Source organism: Peromyscus californicus, unplaced genomic scaffold (genome assembly GCF_007827085.1).
Source record: "Peromyscus californicus insignis strain IS unplaced genomic scaffold, ASM782708v3 Scaffold_16__1_contigs__length_79575227, whole genome shotgun sequence".
In the NCBI taxonomy this organism is placed as follows: Eukaryota; Metazoa; Chordata; class Mammalia; order Rodentia; family Cricetidae; genus Peromyscus; species Peromyscus californicus.
In genome coordinates this window covers 78,368,039-78,394,540 of record NW_026294458.1, presented here as the reverse complement: position 1 = coordinate 78,394,540, position 26,502 = coordinate 78,368,039, and the positions used below count along the sequence as shown (strand labels likewise).

The following is a 26,502-nucleotide window of genomic DNA, read 5'->3' as shown; positions in this document are numbered from 1 at the left end:
GGGGGGCGCCCGGCATGAGCTCGCGCCCGCGGCTGCGGCTGTGCGCCCGCGCCTGGCTGCCCGCGGCCCGCTGAGCCGAGCCGAGCGCACGGCGCACCTGGGCTGTGTCCGCGGCGTGGGGCGCGGCGCCCGGGAGCAGGTGTGCGGGGGCGCAGCGTGTGGGGAGCGCGGCTGGGCGGCTGGGCGGCCCCTGGGCAGGTGGCGGGCGGCGAGCGGAGCCGGGCCGGGCGCGGCGGAGCGCAGCGCAGCGCGGGGGGCGAGGCCGGCGCGTGGCTCGCTCGCTGGCTCGCTGGCTCGCGGGAGGCCGGGCAGCAGCAGGGGCATGTGGATACTGGCTCTCTCCTTGTTCCAGAGCTTCGCGAATGGTGAGCCTTGCGGTCTGCGCTGATTCCTGTCTGGGAAGGGGCCCGGGGAGTGGGTGCGGTGTGGGGGGCTGGATGCATGGGTGAAGTCTTCCCTCCTTTCCTTCCCTATCCGGGTTAGAATGTTCATGCATGCGTTTATTTATTTATTTTTAAAAATATATTTGCATTGCTTTGGAGAGGTTAGGCGGTACTGAGATGAGGCCAGGGAGGCATCGCTCTGCAATCGCTGGAAGCTGCCTACCTAGCTAGCTAGCTAGCCAAGTGCCAGCTCAGAGCCCAACTCCAGAGCTAGACAGCTACCTCATCAGAGCCAGCCGGATTTGGGGAGAGGAGAGGGGATGATCGCCACTTTGAATATCACAACCAGAAAAGGGACATGGCGTTAGGAGCGAAGGCAGGTGCAGGGGTCAATTAAGACAGTATAGCCTTCAGGTTCTGCGCTCTTGAGCCTTAAAGCCTTCGCTTTAATTCTGCTACAGTTCACCCTTGAAGGCTGTGGGAAAGATGCGTCTCTCTGCATTCCCCTCGTCCCCTGGACACTACATGTTCCTCGCAGTAGTGTATGTAAAAATATGCACTGCTAAGCATTACATCATCTGTAATGTTGACAAATTTTAAAAAATCACCTGTATACTTGTAAAAGTGAAACTGGTGAACGTTGTACATGGTTTTTCACCCTCTCATGTTCAGCTGAGTCTTACATATTGAGACGCTTTCTTCCTGGTATTTAGAAAGCTATCGTTCTTGATGGAGTCAGACCCAATTAGTAAGTGTACGTGTGTGCACCTTAGGCTGCCTGTCACACAGCGCAAATACGAACTTACATGTATGAATGGCTTTCTCTCATGTTGGAGAGAGGGGGAATTGTCACCATCATTTGGTATCTCCTGGAAGCATCTAGGGCTTCAATCTCCATTTCAAATTTTGGAACAACATCTGCATAAAACGTATAACCTGCTGACAGTTAAAATTAAACCATTATACCCAGGAGGGGGGCGGGGAGAATATATGAATACAAGAGAATGAGAATGGATATATCTGGTCCTTACAAGAAAATAGGAGAAGGAGAATCCAAGGGGAGGCTGTAAGATTTTTCTGGAAGATACCTAGGGAAGCTGTAAGCACTGGCTGCATTTTCTTTCGCAGACCTTTGTAGTACTTAGAGAAAAACCAACCCGTGGCCAGAGGAAGGACATGATATTTACCAGGTTTGAAAAAAAATGATGACTAAGAAAAGATGGAGACGAATGAAGAAGGTACCCCGAAATTCACATGAAAATGGCATTTTGTTCTTTAATATGACCAAAAGCAAAGTGACAGGAGTGTTCATCTTGAGATTTCCTCCCAGGCGGAAAAATTAGAGCAAGTTCTGACAAGATAGCCCCCTTTCCCAGAGGGCACTATACCTGTCCTGCCTCCTCCAGGGAATTTATCTTGGGGGATAGATGTGCTTCTGAGCATGCAGTTGAGTCTGGAGAGCAGCCCTTGCTGCTTGCTAATTTAATGGGGGAAGCACAGAAAAGGCCCAGATGTTCACAGATGTGTTCCAAAGCCGACATGCCTTGATGGCCTGTCTCCCCTGTCAGTGTGACATATCTGGGCTCCTTGCAAAGGCCTGGGCTATTGGATGAAGGAAGATTTCCACTCTGGGGAGAAATAGGTGATTCAGGATGGTGAGCCAGGCTGTTCTGGTTGTCAGCCAACCAGTATCTATATTTCAGTGTGAGTTATATATGGTGAGCATGGTAAAGAAGAAATTATGATAGTCTCTGATACATAGATGCTATAAATGTCTAAGATTTTTTAAATCAGCATTTCATAACTAAAAAAATACTATATAAAGAATTCTATGCAGTGTTCAAATTGAGTGAAATCTACCATATGGAAAATATATGCATAGATTGCTCATGTGCACCTGGGTAGAGTCGTGCAAGAATTTTTTGCAAGACTTTTAACATCTGTTGTGAGAATCGGTTATTGTTGCAGTAAAATGCACAGGCAAGTTGCTCTGACCCCATCAGCTGAAGGCCAGGGAGCTGCCTTATATAAAAATGGCCCTTCCTTTATATGAGCAAGCATGAAAGAAAGGCCTGACCCTAGAGGTTTGGGCTTTTACATTGGGGGGGGGGTGGATTTTCCAGGGATGGTGTTCAAGATATACTATGCCAAATATCATAAAATATATACTCATGTCAAAATAAGAGCCTAATTTAGAATGCTGCCTTTGGTAAAACTACAGGTTTCAAAAATCTGAAACTGAATGCTATCTGAATGGACTTTTTTTTTTGGTCAGTAATTGCAATATTTTGGCCTGTCTTCATTTTGAAAAATACCCAAATGTGTGATAAGACCCAAACTGAATATTGCTATATTGCTAGGCCTCAAACACTAAAATGCCCATTATAGTCATTTTTCTTTTTCATTTGTAAAAGATTATACAAATGGATATTTGGAGGAAGGGGTAAGAATCAGGAGTAGATGTACTCAGTGTGTGTTTCAGATATCCTGTCTTCATCTGAACAGTAGAAAGCTTGTAGCGAGGGGCATGTTCCTTTCTTAATTACAGCATTGTTGCTGGAGAGGCTACAGAGAGTATTTGGGGCAAAGACCAGAAGCAAGAGACCAGTCCCTGCATGGGTTAAAAACTTGTGAGTGACCTCACCTGAGAAGATGCAGGGAGCCTGTGATATAGTCAATGTGTTCTCTAACACCCTGGAAATACTCACAGGACAGCTTTAGGAGCACATGTGTGCACAGGCACACGCTGCTGCATGTGTATTCAGCATGAACAGGCAGCTGCATCATTTCTCTGAACATGGTCTCTTGATTTCAATCCCAGTGAGTGCTTGCTAGTGTAACATTCCTGACAAGAGCAGAGGTGGGGGATAGTCTGGTATACAGGTTTATATCGAGGGTGTTAATGCTGCATCCTGGCATTTGGGTTTACACACACGCACCCTTGACATTGACTTTCCTTCGGCCATGAGATTTTGAGCTTCACTGCATTATGCTCTCAGGCGCCCCAGCCTAGTTAGCTCTGGTAAGAGAGTAGAGCCGTGGTGGTGAGAGGCTCAAGGACAAGCTGGTGTGCAGCACCTTTGGGACCCTGCAGATCACGTGACAGGGCATTACAGACCTGACACCTGGTATTTTATTCAACCATAGAAGTAGGCCTTTGAAAGTACTGGTGTATCTTGAAGGCTTCCAAGATGATATTTTAAATTTTAGTTTCCATAGACATATACAAGCAAAAAAAAAAATTCTTTCTCTCCCATATAGAACAGAGTGAGATTATTTTTGATAATTGTGGAGTTCATCTAAAATTGCTGGGCCTTTGCACAGAAGCTGCATGCCCCTACAAGATGCCCTCTGTAGGCAAACAAAATGCCAGGCAGACCTTTAATAAATGCCAGCCAATCTGCCTCCTCTCCTTGACTATCCTCCTTGCCACTTGGGTGTCACCAAGGGCTCCCTGCTGCCTGGGAGAATCAGCAAATCACAGGGCATACCCTGCACTTGTGCTGCTGGGGGTGGTGGTGGTGTAATTTTGACAAAAAAACAAAAAAAACAAAAAACCCTGCCCATTTAAATCCCTGAGGCCTGAATCTCCAGATTGCTGGCAAAATATTTTATCATGGATTTGTCTGGAGTAAACAAGGAAGGTGGCCAAGGCTGAACAGGAGTCAGCTCAGTGCCATAGAAACTTGATGTAAAGGGGGAGGGGCATCTTAAGATCTATAAGCACTGTGGGATACGGGAATGCATGTTTTGTTTATTTGTTTTTAAACAAAGCAACAACTTTTCCTATTTACTGCATTTATAAAACCTTGGTAATGAATTTGGTTAAGCATAAAGTGGCAATAGGTAGGGAATTGGGGATGTTTTTAGAATGAGCACCCCATTCTCTTGGCTTTTTAATGAGGTTCACCTAATCTGGGTAGGTACCCTGGGGCTGCCCATGCATACAGTGGGCACTTTGGGCCATGGCACTCGGGTACATGCTGGGGCTAGGTGGCAGGCACTGTCAGCTTGGGAGACACTGAGCTGCTGCTACCTGCATGTCAATTGTGTCCCCGCCATAGGACACTAGTGGGCGGCAAACCACGCCAGACTCCTGCAGCAAGCTCTCAACAGAGCAGGCAAACCTCCGCCTCTGAGGATGCTCCCCACACTTGTCTAGGGCTTCCCTTCGAAGCTGCCTCCCAGTGTCCCTCAAGTTCGTTGTGCCCAGACTCCGTGGCTCAGGAGGTGGGGGTTTACACACAGCGATCATGTTCAGGGTTTGGCAGGTCAGGAATGGTCTGCAGCAGTCTTTGTTTTCATTTGTGCAAAGAAGGACACGGCTTGCAGCAATGTCTCCAATCTCAGAAGATGCACAGAAGGAAGGGAGGTGTCTGGAGCCAATGGTCCACAGAGTCCACAGGGTCCCCCTTTGCATACTGGAGAGGGAGCCCAGGGGTGGCCTGCGAATCTTGAAGGGGGCAGCTCCTTGCCCGATTGGCTGACCTTCCAATGTCATCCCAGGAGCCGCGGGGCTTCTCCTCTGCTGCTGGTGACAGGGGTGATGCTGCGCACTACTTGTCCACAGCCCATCAATCTCCTGCAGCCGTGGCTGCAAAGCTCTGGGGGCCTGGAGCCGCGCTCCCACCCACACGCCAGCAAATTGGACAGCACCTGTTCCTCTGGACTCACCCTTAACTCTTCATGTTCCAAGGATCTGGGCGCAGAAATTCTCAGTTCACCTCTGGCTGTCCCCCACCCCACCCCCACCATATTCACATTCCTTAATGTTTTGAAAACACAAGCTAATTCAGAGTTGCACTTCCTTTGCTAAATGCTTGGTGAGAATGAAAGATTCTGGCAGCCCTGTGGTATATATATTTTGTTATGAATTCTGAAGGGGAACACCCAAATGCCTTCTGCAGACAGCAAGCTCTCCACCTGGGCTGCAAGAAGAAGGAGCCAATGGGAAGGGCAGATCCCTGATGTTGGTTCCAAGGTCAGAGAGCTTCTGCCCAGATGCTCAGAGGTCTGGGTTCAGCCTCCATTATCCTTCCTAAAGCCTTGGCTTTCTCTTAGATGGCTTCAGGGAAATCTATAACTTGCCAATTTGGGGCTTACTAGGGAAGTGACCAAGAGGCTGAGATGTCCACTGTGCCCAAGTGTGTCCTTTGCACAAAGCAGAGCACATGGAAACCCAGGTGGAAATGAATGAGAGAACAGGTGAGACATAGCCTTGTTCCTTTCTGGCCTTTCCTCCTCTCTCCTGACTTTTCCTCTCTGGCTTCTTTCTAGCTTCCTTCCCATCCTAGGTTCTTTACCCAGTTTACTCTCTTGCCTTCAACCTCTGCTTCAACTGTATGAGAAGGGTGGGTGAGCAGCTGGTGGCCCCCCTCAGCATGCCTCTGCTTTCTGACAGGCAGCTGGCCTGTGGCAGGAAAAGCATTTGTGCTCTGCAAATGACTGTGGGGCATGCTGTCTTACAAAAGTGACTCACATGTGGCATGTGGTGGGGCTTCCTTTTGGTGACACATCCTGCTCTGATACCCCCAGGTGCCTTTCTTGGGGTGCAGTGGGGCTGGTGTCTCAGCCAGTGACTTCATCAAAGCCTGGGAACCCTTTTTCTCAAGTGACAAGATTTGGGTACTGCCTGTCTATTCTGGATTCTCACTAGAAACAGCAATCTGACATTTAAACTTCCCACCAGCTCCTGAGAATAAAAAAAAAAAAAAACCTCAAGGTTTTAAAGCCGTAATCATGTCTACAAAGTCACACTACTACTATTTTCTTTAAGTTTCAAATGGCTACCGATCTCTTGTCAATATCTTATTTTAGCAGCAGAGTTGAATATAAAGTTGGAATCTCATCAGAGTAACATAAACAAATTATATTTTAATCATTGTTAAAACCCCAGTGTTATATATAAGGATCTAATGTTATAAAGCTTACAGTCAACTTTTGATTTTTAGAGATTCACATTTATTCTGTGTTGATCAACATGGATGATTAACTCTCTTAGATTATGTAAATATATGAATATTAAAACCACTTAATAGAGAAAGGATGGACGCAGCTGAACAGGTGGATGACGAGATAAGAGGAAAGAGGCGACTCAGGGAGATGGAGTGACAGGGATTGATGAATCTTGCCTACATCCCTATTTAAGATACACTTTTTTCTTCAGAAGACAGTGAGTAAGATTTAAGAGTGAGCAAGCAGTCCTATTTATAGAAAGACAGTTTGAAATTCAGGGGCAAAGAACCTGAAAGAGCGGAATAGAAACTGAGAGGGATTGTCTCCGCTCTAAACGTGGGCTTTCCCCGTGTTCCTGGTACAGTACTGAACTTCATAGTAGAGACAAAGCAAATCACCCTTGTGGAAATAGCGAGAAATTGTGCCTGACTCTACAGAATATTCTGGAAGTTCAATCACTGTTAAGTCCTCCCTCAGCTTGGGAAGAGACTCTAGTGAGTCTGAACAGGAGCCTGGAAGCTCAGGGAGAACATTGTCTCTGTGGCACGGCCTCCCCTAGAGACTCCACAGCAGAACACCAGGGGAATGAAATCAGCATGCGCTTCCAGAGAACAGCAATTACAGAGAGAGAAGGGCTTAAACCGAGGATCTCATGATCGTCACAGGGTCCTCCTTGCTAACCTGTTATTAAATTCTGGAGATTTAAATTGAGGTACACACACTTCTAATTGGTCAGACCTGGTGGGGCAGGAGATACAGCCACAGGCTGTGTGATTGACATAAGTTATTGAACAAGGGAAAAGGAACACACCTTCTCTTAGATACAACAGTCTTCCTTTTATTTTATATTCTGTGTATCGTAAGAGCATAGTCATTTTACCTTCTGTGCCTGGCTTATTTCACTCAGCAGATTGTCTTCCAAGTTCATTAAATATGTCCAAGTTAAAACATATTTTAAAAAACAAAAACATGGGGTTGGGTAGATGGCTGCTAATAAAACTCTTACCTTGCAAGCATGAGGACCTGAGTTCAGCCCCAAACCCATGAAAATGCTAGGTGCAGGGATGCATGCTCACAATTCCAGTGCCGGGGGGACAGTGACAAGAAGATTGTTGAGGTTTGCTGGCCAGAGAGTTTACCTTAATTGGTGAGCTCCATGTTCAAAGGAGGTAGATTTATTCCCATGGATGATGCCTAAGGTTTTCCTCTGACCTCCACAGACACATACACACATTCACACAACCATATGCACACCCCCACTACACACACACACACACACACACACACACACACACACACACACACACACACACTATAAAAGAGAACAGAATGTTCTCTAAGATGCTATATGGTCCTCATTCTGGCTTTGCTATCTCCTCCCATGGTACTTTTTTTTTCTGTTCAGAGTCTAGACATTGAACATGTGTAGGAATTTTGTACTAGCATCACGTCTGTCCTTCCCACATCAATGTGTGGATCACTGGCCTTTGATGGTAGGGAGATCTATGGTAACCTGGTAACTTTATAGAGGCTATTCTTCCCAGACTGTGAAGAGCCCACATTAGAGAGGCAGAAGCAGAGTGATCCTTGATTTTGACTCCTGCCACCCTTGACTCTTTTTAATATTAACGGAGAAACAGAAAACAACATTTAGCCTGGTTTTGTGCAGAGTGTAAGCAATTCATTTGCATTCCTTGCAATTTAATCAGAGCCATTGGTTCTTCTAGGTCTCTGAACTCTGCCATATTGGATGCTGCTGCAAAGAAACAACATGGTGCTGTCACTCCCATTGATCACCCGTGGGGTCACCATGATGGTCAGATTGAAGATGGGGTTGTACCCAGTGTGAATGGGTCACAACCAGTGAGGCGGACTTGTTTAGTGGTGGAGGCTTGTGTCCTTGATTCCTGCTTGTGTTGAGTGAAACACTGATTCTTCTCAGGGGCTCTGTGTGGACTGTGGGGGTATGGGAAAATGCCTGTGATTTTATTATAATACAAAGGCAGGTACAGATGGAGGCGAGAGGGGAGCTTCCCTCCTCTGCACAGACCCTATTCCTCTTGAAGTATTGTGGAGACTTCACATTAAGTAAACATATTTCTCCTGAGGAAACTCCACATTCATTTCTTCTCTCCACAGTCACACTGCTGTGGTGTGAGTTGATCTGGGATTCCCCTAGGATGCTGAAAACCCCAAATCCCAGGCTTCTTAATTACAGTGTTTATTTCTTGATATCAGTTGCAGAGCATTTTTTAATAAGTGATGCATAGAAGCTGGGGTACAAGTAACAATGCTATGTTATATGACTCGTGAGAATCCAGGAAGGAACTAGAGACCCAACAACTGGCAATGCTGTCAAAGTGGGCAGATGTGTAACACTCAGAAGATGCTATGGCTACCATTCCTCTTCCTCCAGCTCTCATCTTTTACTGAGTCCCCTCCTGTAAATGGTGGTTACTTAATTGATCTGTTTCTTTGGCTAATGAAAAGGAAATGCCTAAAATGTGGGTGCTGGTTAGTTTTAATTGTCAGCTTGACACAATCTAGAATAATGCAGAAGAGAGTCTCAATGAGGATTGTCTAGATCAGGGTGGCCTGTGGGCATGTTCGTAGGAGATTTTCTTGATTATGTTAATTAATGTGGGGATTCTGAGCTCTGTGTGAAGACTACCATTCCCATATTTGGGTCTTGGACTGAGAATTGAGAAGTGAGCTGAGCAGTAAGTATACATGCCCTCTTTGCTCTGGACTGTGGATGTCAGTAGCTGCTTCATCCCTGCCACGATCTCTCTGCAATGATACACTGCAAGCTGGAATTGTAAGATGAATGAAACTCCTCTCTCTTTATAAACAGATTTATTTTTATTTTATGTGTATAAGCATTTGCCTGAATGTATGCATGTACACCATATGCATGTCCAGTGTCAATGGAAACCAGAAGTTGATGGTCAGATTCCCTGCAAGTGGAGCTATCCATAGTTATGAGTTGCCTTGTGGGTACTAGGAACTAAAGTCAGTCCTCTGTAAGAGAAGCCAGTGCTGTTAACCACTGAATCATCTCTCCAGCCCCAAACTTTTCTCTCTTTAGATTGCTGTTGTAAGGATATTTAATCATAGCAATAGGAGGTGAAGCCAGGGTGCCATCACCAGGTCCAGCAAGGAAAGTCATTCATCTATGTCTTTGTGCAGTGGAAGAAAAGTATAGAAGACACAAAGTGCTTTCAAAGGTCTGTGACTCTCTTTCCATCAGATGGTTAATTTGGCAGTCTGTCTGGCAGGACAGTAGACCTTGAGCAATATGGGAAATTACACAAATGCATGTATCTTAGGACTCACCAAAACCAATATTTTCTAACTCTGCTGGCTACTGTTTAGAATAGGCTTGATTGGAAATTTATGGAGTAATCCGGGGAGAAAAATATCAACCTAGAGGTGATCTTGGTATTGGTTTTGGGTACTTTGCTTTGCTCGGGTGTTACTTCATTTGTCCATTGCTAGGGGATCTCACAACAGAGCTGCAATCTCATTGGTATGCACAGTCACAGAAATCCCACATCCACCCCTTCCACCCCAAACACCTCTGTCATTCCCTCACTGTGGTGATATATTGTGTACCCCAACAAAGCTTGCCTGGGGATCAGAGGACAAAGTCAGCCACTATATTAAACATAGAGGTCAGGCAGTGGTAGCACACGCCTTTAATCCTAGCATTCAGGAGACAGAGATCCATCTGGATCTCTGTGAGTTCAAGGCCACACTGGGAACACAGCCAGGCATGATGGCACATGCCTTTAATCCCAGCACTAGGAAGGAAGTAAGATGGCAGGACACAGAAAGGTATATAAAGCATGAGTAAACAGGAAGTCTCTCTCTTGAGGCTGAAGATTTCGTAGAGATAAGAACATGGCTGGCTTGTTCTGTTTCTCTGATCTTTCAGCTCTCACTCCAATATCTGGCTCTGTTTTTTTTCTTAATAAGACAGTTTAGCAATTTGTGTTACACCTCCCAAAGGATGGAAGGATTAGGCTAAAATATTTTATAGGTTTCAGTAGTGTAAGATGCTCAGAGATGCTAGAAGTAGAGGTTAAGAGGAAAAAAGATAAATGTCAGACAGATAGATGATAGATAAGCATGTAGAAGACAGAGGAAAAGCAGATAGACAATAGGTAGATATATGATAGATGATTGGCAGGTAAAAGCTAAATGCTAGACAATGCTATATCTATCTATCTGTCTATTATCATCATCATCATCTATCATCTATTTATTATCTATCTATCTATCTATCTATCTATCTATCTATCTATCTATCTATAATCATCCATCTATCTATCCATCTATTTGCCATCTCTCTACCTGTCCGTTATTATTGATTTATTAATCCCTCTAATCAATGCCACTCTTTCTCTGGTATATTTGGTGCTTTGTTTAATTGCAGGCAGAAGCTTTGCTGATGGACTTGACCCTGCTGTATTTCTTCCCCTGACTCCCTTTTTATTAGCATCTAGAGGCCTAGCAGAGAAGCCCCTTGGAGCCTAAAGATAGCCATATTTCTCTAGGCAAGAGATTGGCAGTAGGCAGCCCTTTAGGATGTAATATTGAACAAGCTAGACAATGAGCCAGATTAGGATGAGACCAGTCAGAGGAATGAATTTACTTGTAGTTAGAGATGCTGCTTCTAGGCTGCCCTGGGAGCATTACACATGCCTGCAGCCACTGTCTGTGCACAAAGCTCATACCAAATCCAGATAGCAGGGACTTGGGATCATTTTTGCCATTGAGTTTTCTTGGTGGCTACTCTCTTATAAACAAGTGACCAAGTTAACTGTGTCTACTGTCCAATGCATGCACTATCCACTATGTTGTCAGAAAAGAGAAAATAGCACATGAGGGAACTCCTGCCACTCACTGTATACCTTTCCACACATATGATAAAATTGATTACTGGTGGAATTATCTTCCCCAAATACCATGTCCTTGATTTTTTAACTAAAATAGACTTGAATGTGTGCTGGAGAAAGGCCTAAATTCAGAACCTTTAAAAATACCTTTTTTTTGTCCTAAGATCTTATTTTAAATAATATTAAAAATAACCTTTCCCTTCTTGGCATCTTCAAGAGTTCTATGTTCTAATCTGTTGGCCATTCTATTGTGAGTCACTGCAGAAATGACCCATCAGGGCAGCTGTTGTCAGCTGGAGCTTCAGAGAACTGGACAAAAGGCTTTGCAGGCCAAAGGCTTGCCTTTTCTGCTTACTCATCACTGTGATAGTCGGGCCATGCCTGCTTCTCTGCAACAATAGGCTCCTGAACCTCTGTGTCTTTAAATTTTTTTCTTTTTAAGAAAGAAGATTATGTTCAGGAGTCTAGACCTCTGAGGGAATTCGTGGGAGATGATGCCAGTTTAAAATAGCAGCAGGTCCTCTCTAATCGGGAGCTTTGAAGCTTGCACGTCGTAGTACACGTTGTCCTCGTTGGAAGTTCCTCGTGGAGTGGGTCAGGCTTTCTCGTCTCTCCTTCACAGAAAGAGCATAAATATTTCCATCACCAGCCTTCATAACCTGTGAGAGACCCAGGAGTCATTGTAAATAGGGAGTCACTTTTTTTTTGATAGAATATGAAAATAAGACACTGTGTGACTCAGATTAGAACAAATCACCTCAAGCCATGGACCATGCTTCTTGTATAGTTTACTGAGAGTCCACTGGTTTTCACCGGGGCTTCCAACACCTTTCAGTTTGAATGGATGTCCCTAGGACCCATCCCACCTGTGGAAGGCAGGGCACCGGAGGTGTGCATCCCTGTGGCACATCCGTTAGAGTGGGGGACCATTTGAAAGCTACAGAAGGGCTGCCTCCATTTGTAACCCAAATTCTTTTTATTTCTCTCCCTCCTTGGGCTTTGGGAGAAAACCATCAGTGGTTCCTTGCACAAGAGGAAAGTGTAAAAAAAAAAAAATGGCGATGTTTCCTCAGGAGCCTGGAGGCCTTGTCAGGCTCCATGCTTGTCTAAATGCAGGGTGATCTGTTCTCCTCCAGAGAAGTGGAGGTCTGAGAGCAATGTGTCATGATCCTTCCTGCACCCCACTCAGGTGCCCCTAGAAACCTGCTCTGTCTCCATCCACAAGCAGGCAAGGAGAACTGGCATCGAATGATTTATTTATTTTTTTTCTGAAGCATAGGGCATGAGTACCGCCAGTTATTATGGTGCTTCAGAAAGAGCCACGACATATAAAGTGGACTTCATAAAGCCAGGTAATTCTTATTCTGGGTTCCTTGGTTTGGGGCAGATTGCAGTCAAGAAACATAGCACCTATTCTCACAAAACTGGTTATTTCAAGGGAAATATGTTCTTGATGTTCTCATTAATCCCAAGGTTTCCTCTGATGGCAGTTTTGCAGCCACAGGGATATTGGACAATGCTTGATTGTTACAGGTCTGGTTGGGCCCTGGAGGTTGGTTGGTACTTGAATGGGAGGGTGGAAACCAGAGATACTGCTCAGCATCCCATGATATTCAGGATGGCCCTCAGAACAAAGAATGATCTTGTCTAGTTTATTATTAGCAGTGAGGCCCTGCACGTTAGCTGAGAGCCTTGCTACACATAACATAATCATTTATTTAATGTGAGGCAGCGTCTCGTCTGTCCCAGGTTGGCCTGGAATTCGCAGTGTAGTTGAGGATGACCTTGAACTTCTGGTTCTCCTGCTATCACCTCCTGAGTGCTGGCATCCAAGGTATATTCTCTATGCCTGGTTCATCCTTAGCCCCCAGTTTTATGTCATGACTGTGAGTTCTAGAATAATCTTGGAAGGAGAAAGGAAGATATTCTCAATCAAATCTCAGTTATAATTTCGCAGCTACTAAAATCAATAGCTCATGGGGCTTGTATCCATTACCCATTGATTACTTTTTTTTCATAATTAAAAAAATAAACCAAATCCATGTTCCCTTTTATATCATTAAGGACAGGGATCCTGGAGGTATGCCTGGGTTCTGCCAGACATTTTTTTCTTCGAGTGATTATGCTAATTTGTGTTTGATCAGATGATTAAATTACAATGTGATTAACCCTGTGTGCTAACCACTCAGAATGCATTTCCCTTCATCTGGCTGCCTTGTTTCTAGAGTGCCCAGTTCTGCCTGCTTGATGGAGGCCTGCTCTTGCTGCAGACTTGGATTTGTGTTTTCAAAGTGCTCCAAGTCTTGTTACCCAGTAATTAGGACGGGATATTAATATCATCTGTTGCTCAGGCAGAGGCCAGAGTGGAGAAGCCTCTAGACACAAGTAAACCCTAGATGGAAATCATTAATTACTTGGAGACATTCAGTGTGGAATGTGCTGGAAATGAGAGCAACTGCACTCAGTGGGAGCTGCATGGGCCAGAAGGTGCGTTCAGTCATCTTGCTGGGTGACTTCCCTTTGGTGCTGCTGTCCCAGCGTTTGCCTGTGTCTGTGGTGGCCCTGGGAGGGGTGTCCTTTGATAAACCCCATCTCTGTCATTTGGCTCTGCTTTTTTAAGAACACAGCTGAAGGTGCTGGTGCCCTTTCTAAGTTCATGTATTGTGTTTGCTTTTCCATGCTGAGTATTTCAGTTGGGTGAGAGGGTACTAAAGTTTGTGAAGGTAAATTACATAAGAAAATGGGAGGTGCTTAGGAGATAGGGTGAGGGAACCAGTGGCCAGAGGTTTCAGCTCCTTGTGTAGTTTGAGGAGTTTCATATTTTTCTTTATACCCCAGCACTCCCCACTGCCCCCTGCTTGATGTGAGTATAGAGAAGCAGTCTGGTTACCGTGAATGCATTTGGAATACCAAGAGGGTTTTAACTTTTTCTGTCAAAGTGTGCATGTGCTTTGGTCTGGCTGGCACTTATGCTATCTTCTGTTTCAGAGTAGGCAGCACAGGACACTGCCTATCCTTGGGATTGCTTACACAATTGTGAGAACCATTGGGCTACCAGAATCAATGAGCTGATGAAAGTGCAGGTAGAGCCCGGCGGCGGTGGCGCACGCCTTTAATCCCAGCACTCGGGAGGCAGAGCCAGGCGGATCTCTGTGAGTTCGAGGCCAGCCTGGTCTACAGAGCGAGATCCAGGACGGGCACCAAAACTGCACAGAGAAACCCTGTCTCAAAAAAAAAAACCAAAAACAAAAAGAAAGTGCATATAAAAAATACCAGTGTAGGGCTGGAGAAGTGGCTCAGTAAGTAATCATCACTTGCCTTTCTATGCAAGCTTGAGGACTTGAGTTCAGATCCTTAGCAGACATATTAAAGAAAAAAAAGGCAGATGTGGCAGGGTGCATCTGTAACCCCAGAACTGGGGACTCAGAGACAGGTGGAGCTCACTGGCCAGACAGCTAGTTGAACTGTGAGTTCTGGGTTCAGCAAGAGACCCTGACTTAAAAAATACGGTGAAGAGTGATAGAGGAAGTCACCGACACTAACCTCATTAACCTCTGGCCTCTATACACAATACAGCCATGCACAGCCATGCACACACACACACACACACACACACACACACACACACACACAGAGGAAAATGTTTACATGAGCACCACATATGTGTCTCATTCAGAGACATTAAAATCTCTTATCTTTGTTTGAAGAAAGATGTCTTGTAATTCTTCTCTTCCTCCCAACATGAAAGGATGGAAGCGTGAGCAGCCTCAGGCGTAGGTGCTTCAGTGATCACATGACCTCGGTCACGCCTGGTCCCTATCTAGTGATGGTGACAGTTGCCCATAGCTGAAGTTTGCTGTCCGTCACCAGAATGGAGGTGCTGTAGCTGAAGTTTTCCACTTTAAGGATTTATCCAGAGTGTTTCCTACAGTGCCCAAAGCTGGGAGGTAGGCACGGCCATCAAACAGTAAAGCAGGTGGGACTAGGTAGGGCTGGCTATAGCAAGGTTGCCAGACAGCAGAGTGAGGGTCCTACCTCCTGGCATCTTCACTGTGTCTTCTACAGCAGTTTCACAGGGGGTGAAGCCGGATGTCTGTCCTTAGATTCCAGTCCCAGGCCAGTCACCAGTGGTTCCAGGGAGGCATTTAGAGCCCACGTGATATGGCACAGTAGTGTGACTTTTACTTTCTTCACAAAAAATTTGCTTGACTCTTGAATCAAGCCACTTTGATTCCTTTGCAGCTTTTACGCTGCAGATGGCTATGTGAAATTTGCTTTCAAGCTGAGCAATTAAGAGTCATGTTGAGCAAGTGAGATATTGACTTTGAACTCATTATAAACATATGGAAAATAGATTTATTTTTTCTTGTCACCACCTTGTTTAAGTTAGACAACTAAGGGGTAGGCGAATGGACTTCTGTCCAAGCTGCGGTGAAATATCACATGGCTCTAGGTCCTGCTGAAGAGTGAGATTGGAGTGGATGGAGATTTATATCACAGGCATGCTACCTGCCAGGATATTTCCAACTCTAAGCTCAAAGACTCTATCTCTCTTTAAGCACTTTGCATTTCAGATGTTCTGAACAAGACATCAATTTTCTCAATGCCAAAAATGTTAGAATCAAAACATTTAGTAAATTTTGAATTGGAGACCAAAATTAGATGGGAATGTATTTTTAGTGATGGCTCATCAGAAGGAGACACAGATTGGTTTTGTTAAGACGTGTCTGAGTCCTCCCGCAGTGCCATTGTCTATGTGTCTTAGTGAAGGATCTGGGACACACGTCTTGAAAAGTTTAGAAAACATTGCCTAGGGATTCTCATGTATTCAGCTCAGATGGAAGCTCTCCTATTAAGAATAGTGTGTGCCTGTGTGTATGTACACAACCCTGGATGTGTGTGCACGTGCAGTGCACATGTATTCATCCACAGGTGCTGTTTGTACTAACTCCTCCTGGGTAGTACCGTGTCTTAGCTGGTGGGTTCAAGGTGATAGAGTGTGGCATTTGACCTGGGTATCCTCTCTGCATGACACACAATATGTGGAGCTGGTTAGCACAGTGTTCCTATGGAGTCGTGCTCTGTACCCCCACCCCTCACTCTGGTCCTCTCCTCCATCTCATACACTTTGGATGTTGGTCCCTAGAAGAACCAGATGGCAGAGAGCTTAAAGGATTCTGCTGGATGAGTGAACAGGGATGTATAGCTATGGTATCATTGATAGAGTCCCTTTCTTATGCAGCCTTGGGTGAACCTGTTTATCATAATTGCTGACCCTTACTGTGTCCTGGGAACTGTGCTAGGCTTATGTTATTTATAATTTGATTGTAAAACAAGTCCTGGGGTGCTTGCTAGTGTTATTCCCATTTGACACTCAGAGGAAACCAAGGCACTGCGGCGAAGTGACTATCCTAAAGCCACAGATGCTGCGGCTGGTAGAGGCAGACTTTGAACCTGGGAGGTTTAATCTCAGAACCTGAGTTGAGCTCACACTTGACACTCACCAAGCAATGAGCTCCTGCCATTGACACTGGTTATGGAGCACAAGTACCATATCAAGTGACATTGTTCACCCAGAGGATTGGAGATACATTATGCCAGAAACTGGGATAGTAGGTGCAAATATTCAAACATTACTTTAGTGTTTCCTTGAAGGGAAATGCTAGAAGAAAGTATAATGTGGGCATGATTGAGGAGTCTTTGAATTTTTTGTTTGTTTGTGTTTTGTTTTTTTGGCTGTTGCTTGTTTTTGAGACAGCATTTCATGGATCCTTGGCTGGCTTCAAACTTGTTATGTAGCTTCTGACCCTCTTCCCTCTACCTCTCAGGTATCCACTACCCTGTCTTATGGCATACTGAGCTAGAACTAAGGCTTTGTGCATGGGAGGCAAGCACTCTCCCAATGGAGCCTCATCCCCAGATCTCAGGATTAGTTTTGGTGACAGAATTTCTGAACATCACCTTATCCCTAAGGTAGACTGTTCAGTCAATAGGATACTGCCAACCTCACACTACCTATCCCACTCCACTGAGCCCACATCAATTCCACATCCCAACACACTAGTATCCTCTTATATCCATTTCTGTGGCATTTGTATTAAAAATGAAACCTCCCAGTTTTAGTAGAAAGTACTAATCTGTCAACCAGGCATTTGACTTGCATTCTCTCTAGCTTGACTTTCCTCTGACCTCTCATACCTCCTCTGAATTCCTGTGTCTCAGAAGTCTAAGACCCACTAACCAACCAGGCCAGCCTGTCTGGCACTTTTCAGAGCAGCCAGCCTCCCCTGGATAAACACTGCCCACTGCCCAGGTCCCTCAGGCCACTAAGGAGGATCACAGAGGTCTTCATTATGCCCTTGGTTCCACTTTGCTGGACCCATTTTGTGAAAAGATGACTGGCTTTACAACTCTGTTTACCTCTCCAGACCTCCTCTGACCTCCTCAGACCTCATCCTACCCACTTGTCCCTCTCCTCCTTCCTTACCCCCCTCTCCTCCTCAGACCACCTCTTGACCCATCCTGACCTTCTCCTTCCTCCCTAGACCTCAGAGTACCTTTCCCATTCCATATTCTCATCCAGTGATGTCCTTCATTGACCAAGATGTTAGAAGAACCAGAAGACCATGGCACTGCCCGTGTGCACAGGTGCCCCTCTCAGTTTTTCACTTGTGAGCACCCATACCTGCTCTATTGTCTGCCTTTCAACCCACAGGAGAAGGAGGTACTTGCTGCAGGGGTGGGTGGACACTGGACACAACACAAGCCAGATGAAATGTGCAGCAGTAGTTTACCCTCATGACCTTTCATCCTGGGTGAGGACACTTCAGTCATACCACACAGTGTCACATGAGACTTTATGCAGGATCAGTGTAACAACCAGAGACTGGGGAAGCAGTCTTTGTACTTGTTACAGATGAGGCAACCTGGTTGCCTTGGGAAGATGTGATTGGTTTGTTGGGCTGGGCAAACTCCTCAGAATAGCAAGGAGCTAAAGTCCCTGTTCAGGGTTAAAGCCATATTCTTGGCCTAATTTTAAGGCAGTGTGAACAGGGAACCTTACCTATGGAAACAGAAGAACAAGAGGATGAGTCAGTAAGTCATTTGAGGTTCTTCTTGTTTTTAATTACTTCAAGATAACACTTAATATTGAACCGTAAATGCAGACCCAATGCTGAAGTACCCACCCACACTACCTAGCCCTGGTGAGGGTATAGATCCCAGGTTTGCCCCTATCAAAGCTCAGACTGACAACCACAGTCTACATCCTTCATCTACCATCCCCCAAGAACTTTGGCCTTTAGTGCATGACCTCAGCCTTGACCTCCCTCTCTGGGCCAACACACTAACATGCTGGTGTCTCTCTACCTGAAACAACAAATAAAGGCCCCACTCCCATTAACACATTTTGCTCATTTATTTCTCTGATGCTTTTTACCACCAAAGTATGAAAAATGGGTGTATAAGCTTGTGCCCCTTAGGCTTACACTGGTGAAAATCCCTAGCAAAGTCTCCCTCTGTGACAGATGGATGTGTATTCCTGCTCCACACTCTGTTGCTGTGTGTATCGAAAATAAAGTCATTTGCACCAAGCCTGCATATCACACCCTTGCACATCTATATCCCCACATCTCTGTTTCTCTTGTTGCAGACAAGACACTGACATGCATTTTGAGGCCAACATGACTCATTTTCTGCCTTTGCCTTTCAGTCTTGGCTATGTGCTTAACCATCTCTACCACTTCATTGGAACTGTTCTTGTCAACATCCTAGTGACCTTGCTGTTCTAGTCTTCACTGTGATCTCCCTGAGTGGCTCATTGGGAAGCCTCCCCGTGGGTCCTGGGTGCCATGCTCTGTGAACTCTCTTTGGTCTCCTTGGCAGCTTATTTTCTGTGAGACTCTAAATGTGATGCCCCTGGGCTTAGTTCCCTTCCTTCTCTTCCTACAGCGTTCCACTTAGGCACAAACATCGGATGAATGAATGAATGAGTGAATGAATGAATGTCTATTCCTGAGATGACTGCCATGATCAAATGTATGTCCACATCTTCCCCACTGCACTGACATTTGATGCAGACCCGCAAATCCAGCTGCTGACTCAGTGCCTCCCCTAGGAACCTTCTAGATATCTCACACTTGCTCTTGTCAAAAACAAGAGTCTGGATTTTTCTCTCCCCCTGCTCCTACCTCATGGTTTTGGCATCAGAATCTGCATGGATCTTCACTTGTTGTACAACACAGAAGCTCTGGTGCCATCCTTCCATCCCCCTTGCTCTTCACATATTTTATTTTCATTAGCATATGTCCATCATGCAAAGTGACATCTTTTGATGATGACGTCTCTGTGTTTGTGTATAAGGTACTTAGATCACATTCACTACTATCCCCCTTTCTTTTCTTTCTTCCCCTTCATTCTCCTTAATAATCCTTTTACTTTCATGACCCTCTCTCCTCTAGATTCCACATATGAAAGGAAGCATCCTATATGTGATGTCATGGTTTGGATTAAAAATGTCCCTTATAGACTCATGTATGTGAACACCTGATCCTTGGTTGGTGATGTTGTTTGGGAAGGCTATGGGACCTATATGAGGTGGAACCTTGCTGGAGGAAGTATGTCACTGGGGGTGGGCTTTGAGGGTTTGTATCTTGCCCTCACTTCCTGTTATCTCTCTTTCTCTCCTCCTCCTCTCTTTGCTTCATGTGTATGGGTGAAATGTGCTTCCTCTGCTTCCTGATTGCCAGGCCAGCCTCATGGTCCTGCTGCTATGCCTTTCCCACCACTATGCACTGTCTCCCCTCTGGAACCATAGACTACAACAATCTCCCTTCTCCTCTAAGCTGCTTCTGCCATGCTGTTCCATCCCCAAAACGGAGCTGTAATTGATTCACCTGCCTTCGTGATTCTGGCTGTTATCACTTCCCATGACGCCCTCCAGTTCCATCTGTACATGTTGTTGACATCTTGTATTTAAACTGCCAGCGTATCCGAGTGACCGTCCCCAGAGCCTGACCAAGTCCTTTCTTTTACCTCCCTCCCTGCCACCCTCTGGCCATAACCTGCCACGGAGCTTTCATGCTTCCCTCAGGCGTGTTTTCACCATGGCCCAGAGAGAGAGCCCTAGAACGTGTGGTGGGCCTTTTTCTTCCTCTGCTTGAAGCTTCCCACCGGTAAGGAAGCAAGATCTTCCCATCCCAGCCTGCAAAGCCTCTGTCCATGGTGTCACCAGAGGATGGAAGCAGGCATTCAGTATGGAGTAGCCATGCCTGGCTCCCCACTTTCATCTATCCTGGACTTCTGGGTATTTCCCTAGCATATTGAGCTGGTTCCCACTACAACATCATTTTAAAATAAAAAAATAGAGTTGCATATATGAATACTGTATTTATGTCACTCCAACCCCTCTTTCTCCTCCTTCCAACTACTCCTGTGTTCCCCCTTCCTCTAAAATTTATTACCACTTCTTTATCACTGTGTTTTACACACCACACCACACACACACACACACACACACACACACACACACACACACACACACATCCTTTACTGAGTCATTTAATGTTTGCTCATATGTACATGTATTTAGCACTGACCACTTGGGATTGGATAAACTATCAGGGAGCTTGTCCCTGGAGAAAACTCATTCTCTTCTTTCAGCAGCCATTGATTGCCTGTAGCTCTTCATACAGGGATGGAACGTTAAGAGATTTTCTGCATCCACATTGGATGCCATGTCAGCTGGTGTTATTATGCAGATCTGGTGTAGGAGAACCACACTGTTGAGATTTCCTGGTACAACTTCCCTTGTCATGTCTAGACACTATCTAACTACCCTGGGACTCTGGCTGTTACAATTTTCCATCCCTCTTCCAAGATCTTCTATAAGCCTTAGGAGTAGGGATTGCATTGCTGTGGTGTCAGTTGGAATTGGGAACCCAGGGTCTGTTCTCTGCATTTTGACCACTTGTGGTGTTCTGTAATAGTCTCCATCTGCTACAAAAAGAAGCTTCTTGATGAAGGATAAGAGCTACAGTTCCTGTAGGTATAAAGGATAGGTATTTAGAATACAGTTAGAATTATATTGGTTGAGGAAAATAGCAGTAGTAGGTTCTTTTCTAGGGTTTATGATAATTCCAGCTAGAGGTAACACCAGGCACAGACTCTTTCCAGTTGAGCAGATCTTAAGTCAAATTAGGCAGCTGTTGGTTACCCCAAGATAAAGGTCACACCATTGCACCACTGGTGATTTCTTGCCAGGCCAGTCATTGTTGCGGTGGATATGTTTACAGCTGGGCAGGACAGCTGACTACTTTTCTCCTTTGGCAGTTTGCACAGCCCTTCCCAGTGCTATGAAAGCTAGGGGAAGTGGGAGTGAGTTTTTAGTGATTAAAAAAAAGGAGAGATCCCTATCTTTAAAAAAAATGTGGAAGGTTGTCTTCTGATCCCTTCTGCGCGCGCGCGTGCGCGCGCGCACACACACACACACACACACACACGCACGCACGCACGCACGCACGCACACAGAATGAAAATGAAGATGACCAAACTATACAAAGTGAAAAGTTAAAGAATTTGATCAAGTTGAAACAGTGAAGGTAACTTGGAAAATAGGGGTGAACATATGTACCTCTTTGGAACAGGTTATTCAAAGATTACTGATGACATTTTGAGACAGTTGGCTAAACTAAAGGCTTGGTAACATGCCTCTGAATGTGCTACAGAGAAGTAATGGCTTCCTAAGGGAACTAACTCCTTGTCGCCAAGGATGTCTAAATTGACCCGGTCCTAGTGCGCTTCGCTCAGGGCCATAGGGAGCCCTGCATCTGCTTTGCTGCTTCCTTGTCTTTTCTCATGGTTGTGGGGTTCAGCCGTAGGTGGTGCTTGCATTTTTCCTTGACCTACCTTTACGGCTTGGCCCTTTTAGGTTGCTGTTCATGTGAACAAGGTTTTTACTATCCTAACACATAATCATCTTTGTCCACAGAGTGTCACCTTCCCACCTCACCCCATCACTCTCAGTGGTGGCAAGTCCTCTTTGAGGGTTAAGACCTGTGTGTCCTAGAACCATGGCCAGTGGAGATGGAGGAGTCACCTGTAAACTCTTGTTTGGGGACAAGAGGGAGGTGAAGATAAAAGATAAGAATCGGCTGCTTTAAGAAGACAGTATGGCAGGCATGGTAGCACTAACTATCATCTTTATTCCCAGCCCTTGGGAAGCGGAAACAGGGTGATCTCTGCGAGTTCAAGCTCAACCTGGACTACACAGAGAGTTCCAGGACAGCTAGGGCTGTATAGTGAGACTCTTGTCTCAAAACAAAACAATGACAGCAACAACAACAAAACCCAGGATGGTTTGGGCAGAGCTAGAGCCCGAACCAGGCTGACCCATCTCCCAGCTAATAATTTTACCATGCCAAGCGTGTGATTGGTGGGCTCTTATGAGGAATTAGAAACCTCCCTGGTACAGCTCAGCTCAGCTCAGCTGTGGTTTATGGCTGTGCTCAGTTAGGTGACAGCTCAGTCAGTAAAACCTTAGCCTTGCAAGTATGAGGACCTGAGTTCAGTCCCCAGAACTCAGTTAAAACAAACGCTGGACATGGTGGTGTAAACTTATAATTCTAGTACCAAGGTGGCAGAAAACAGTGGATTCTAAACACTTGGTGGCTGTTATCAGTGAGCTCCCAGCCAGTGAGAGACCCTCTCTCAGACAGAAAGGCGGAAATGTCTCTGAAACAGCACTCAAGGTCGCCCTCTAACTTTGGTATATATGCATGCACACATACTTCCCCACATACAGATGCAATGCACAAGGACACACACACACACACACACACACACACACACACACACACACAGTCATATACACATACACACACGTAAACGTGCACAGGCAGGCACACACACACACACACACACACACACACACACAGTCATATACACATACACACACGTAAACGTGCACAGGCAGACACACACACACACACACACACACACACACACACACACACACACACTGTTTAATCAATGCAGATCAATATATGCATGGTATATTGGGTGGTACAACCCAACAGTGTAGCCCATAGTGTCCTTACCCAGGTTGGATAGGTTCTTTTTAGAAGTTTCAGGAATTAGTAATTTGATGGCATTAGCTGTATATTCCTTAATCCCCAGCGGAGTGGGCATTGGCTGATGCTTCTGGAAACACACACAGCTGTTCATGTGACCCTTGCTCTTCCCACCCCCTCCCAGGACTGGGTGCCTTCTAAGGTGAAAGTCCAGAGGATGGTCTGATGATGCAGCCTGCCCCTGTCATCTGGAAAGGATTCACATGGTTGCTAAGTGTTCCTCTCTGGGTGCAAACCACAGCTGTGGTTTGAGGCGATCTGTGTTCAATTATGGCAAAATGTTAAATTAGCTAAAAGACAATTTTTCTGGTCACTTGAATTTGCCTTTTAGACTTCATTAATCATTCAATAATTAAATCACTCGTGTTAACCCATTCTAACCAGCCTTTGAATGCTAAGTTTTCTGTCATCTGTTAGACCTTTTCTGCACAATTAGCTTGGGGCCATGGTCTGGAAGCTAGCAACTTTAGACTATTTCTCAGTTCAAGCCCTGAGTGGTTGGAAATCTGCTCCAGGCATGGCTTACCAGGAATCACATCAACTCTCTTTCTGCTTCCATGGATAATGATTTACTAAATCTTATTTTCAACCAATGAAAATCTCTTTCTTATAAAATAAAGACATGTTCAATGTAAAGTGAACCAAATCTCATTCCGAAGAACCTCCCGTCTCATTCTAAGTTCACTTGTATTTTATGGACAGTTAGTACTATCTTAAATTTTATTACATATTCTAGATAATATTGTTTTTGAGTGACAGATATTCTTAATGTTCTTCTGTCTTCACCCCAGCCTCTGTTGAGAGTTGGTAGAAGAGGAGCGGATGATGTTGGGAGTTTATTTCTAAGTCTTTGGACAACCACCTATTCTAAGCAAGTGGTTGTGAGGAGGCTTAAATGTTAGTAGATAAATGTCTTAAACATTCATTTAAATGTTTGTGTAATTATTTATTTTGTTTAAAACTTGTGTTGTTGTTCTTTTTGAGAATGTCGAAATGAGTGCTATATTTACATCATTTCTACCCCACCCTCTTCTCATCCAACCTTTCCTGTGTGCCTCCCATTTTCTCTCAAATTCCTACATAATGACACCAGGTGTCATGACCATAGAGGAAATCTCACATGCTTCCCCCAAGAACAAGATTTGGAGGTATCAATGGCTGCTGAGAGAGGAGGAATCTACCTTTTCCTGGGACAAACCCCCAGATAGGTTATCCAGTCTCAAGTAGTCAGGCCTAAACACACACACACACACACACACACACACACACACACACACACACACACACACACACACAGCAATAATCAGCAGGTTGAATTTATATATGTGTATTTGTGTGTGTTGTATGTGTGTGATTAAAGACTTTGTCTTATTTTTAAAAGAATACTCACCAAGTAGGCAGGGCAGGTCCACATGAAGTCCCTTAAGGAAGGCAAGTGCTCTTCCACAATGAAGCCAGGAGCTTTTGCCCCTGGGAGGTTTGTGAAATGAGAGTGTGATATTCCGTTTTCCGTCTTCTTGCTCCTCTAAATGATGACAAATTGCCTGGCTGTAAATTTGAAAGTCCCTAAATGGCATTTTTTATCAAAGCCTTTCTCACAAAATGCTTACTGGAAGAGATTTAGAAGTCTTGGGAGGCTGGGTGGTAGGAGCAAGCTGGGCTGATTACTATGCACCGTGACACAGTGCGTTATGCATTACGCACAGTGCATTATGCATAGTTCTTGCTCTTCTGCCTTTTAAATACTTGTTATGGATGATGAAACTAATTTAAATGGACAAACGGGTGCTCTCCCGCGCATTACCCCTGTGATGTCATATTCTTCCTCCAAGGAGCTTCGAGGCTGCCTCCCTTGGAAGCCTCCCAAACACATACATTTTAGTAAGACACTTTAATAATTAGCTTAGAGATCATTGTCAGTCAGGGGGAAATAACCTTTTATCATAGGTGCTTTGAAAGTGGCGCGTTCCAGGGAAGAAAGGAGTGATACAATCTGCACTCACGCTGGCTGCTGGCTTCCCTCCTGGCGTTTGTGTGGAATAAAATACTACAAACGGGGAAGAGCATGAATAAGGAGAAGTGTGGGTGTAGAAGGGGAAGCCAGAGCTGTCAAATTGTTAAGACAAATGGGGCTTAGAGAATCCTAATTAAACCTGAAATTGCTTAGAAACAGGAAGTATGCATTCCTAATTGTTGGTACCATTTTTTTTTTTTTTTAAGATCTAATTTACTCAATGTCTTTAAGTAAGGATAACCCATTATTTGGCTGTCCCAGATTTCAATCTTTAACCCATTGAGGAGGTGAAGAGAGTGGTTTTTTTTTTTTTTTAAATAAAGGCTCCAAATATCACCTGCATCAGATAGAAAGTCAAAATGGAGCAGGTTCCAAGCTGCCTGTAGAATTCTGTTTTTAATCTTCTTCTTCTCTGTGGAATTTGGTTATATCCTAGGTAAAGCATAATGGTCACATGCTCAAGAATATTAGTCGCACATTCAAAGCACGAACACCAGAACTCTTGAAATGAGAAAGAAAACAGGTTTGTTCTAAAGACATCTCTGCAGTGATCAGTAGTGGTGGGTGAGGATTAGGTTTCCTGGGAAGAGATGGTCTCTGAAGAGGATGTGAATAGATCTATCCTCTCCTCTGTCATGGAGATCATCAGCTCCCCTTCCTCTGTTTTCCTATTTGGGGACAGAGAGGACTTCCTGCCCCTTGAAGTCTCCAATTCTTCATTACAAGACTCAGAATAATGCAGGATGGATCATTGACTTTCCTTTGAACCCCTGTCCAACCTTCACATCACACTGCCTTCCAAAAGCACAGTGATTTCCGTTATTTTAAAAAGTCATATTAAACATAGACCCTTAAGTCCAACTTTTATTTCTGTGTGTTCTGATGTTGTTTCCATGGCAGACTGAAGAGAGTTACAGAATAGCACTATTCTGGTCGACCAAACTCTTTCTAAATGCTAGATTCTGCTGAGATGTCTTTCTGTATGCTGTGAATATGTGTTGCTCTGACATAGTAAATCTGACATAAATAAAACCATTTGGCCTATGGTAAGGCAGCTTAGAGGCAGGCAGGAAATCCAAACAGATAGAAAGGAAGAGAAAGGAGAGGCAAGGAGATGCTGC

The 26,502-nt window shown here is 44.9% G+C and overlaps 1 protein-coding gene across 3 annotated transcripts in view; it reads left to right on the top strand.

Moving 5' to 3' along the window:
• The first annotated feature begins 213 nt into the window (after nucleotides 1-213).
• Dscam (DS cell adhesion molecule) overlaps nucleotides 214-26,502 on the top strand; it is a 611,935-nt gene continuing 585,646 nt past the window's right edge. For 2 of the 3 annotated variants that reach the window (XM_052741324.1, XM_052741325.1), the window contains exon 1: nucleotides 224-365. In XM_052741324.1, the coding sequence (XP_052597284.1) occupies nucleotides 323-365 (43 nt within the window). In that variant the 5' untranslated portion in view covers nucleotides 224-322. Of the gene's footprint in view, nucleotides 366-26,502 lie in introns of all 3 variants that reach the window. The other variant, XM_052741323.1, reaches the window with a different exon arrangement.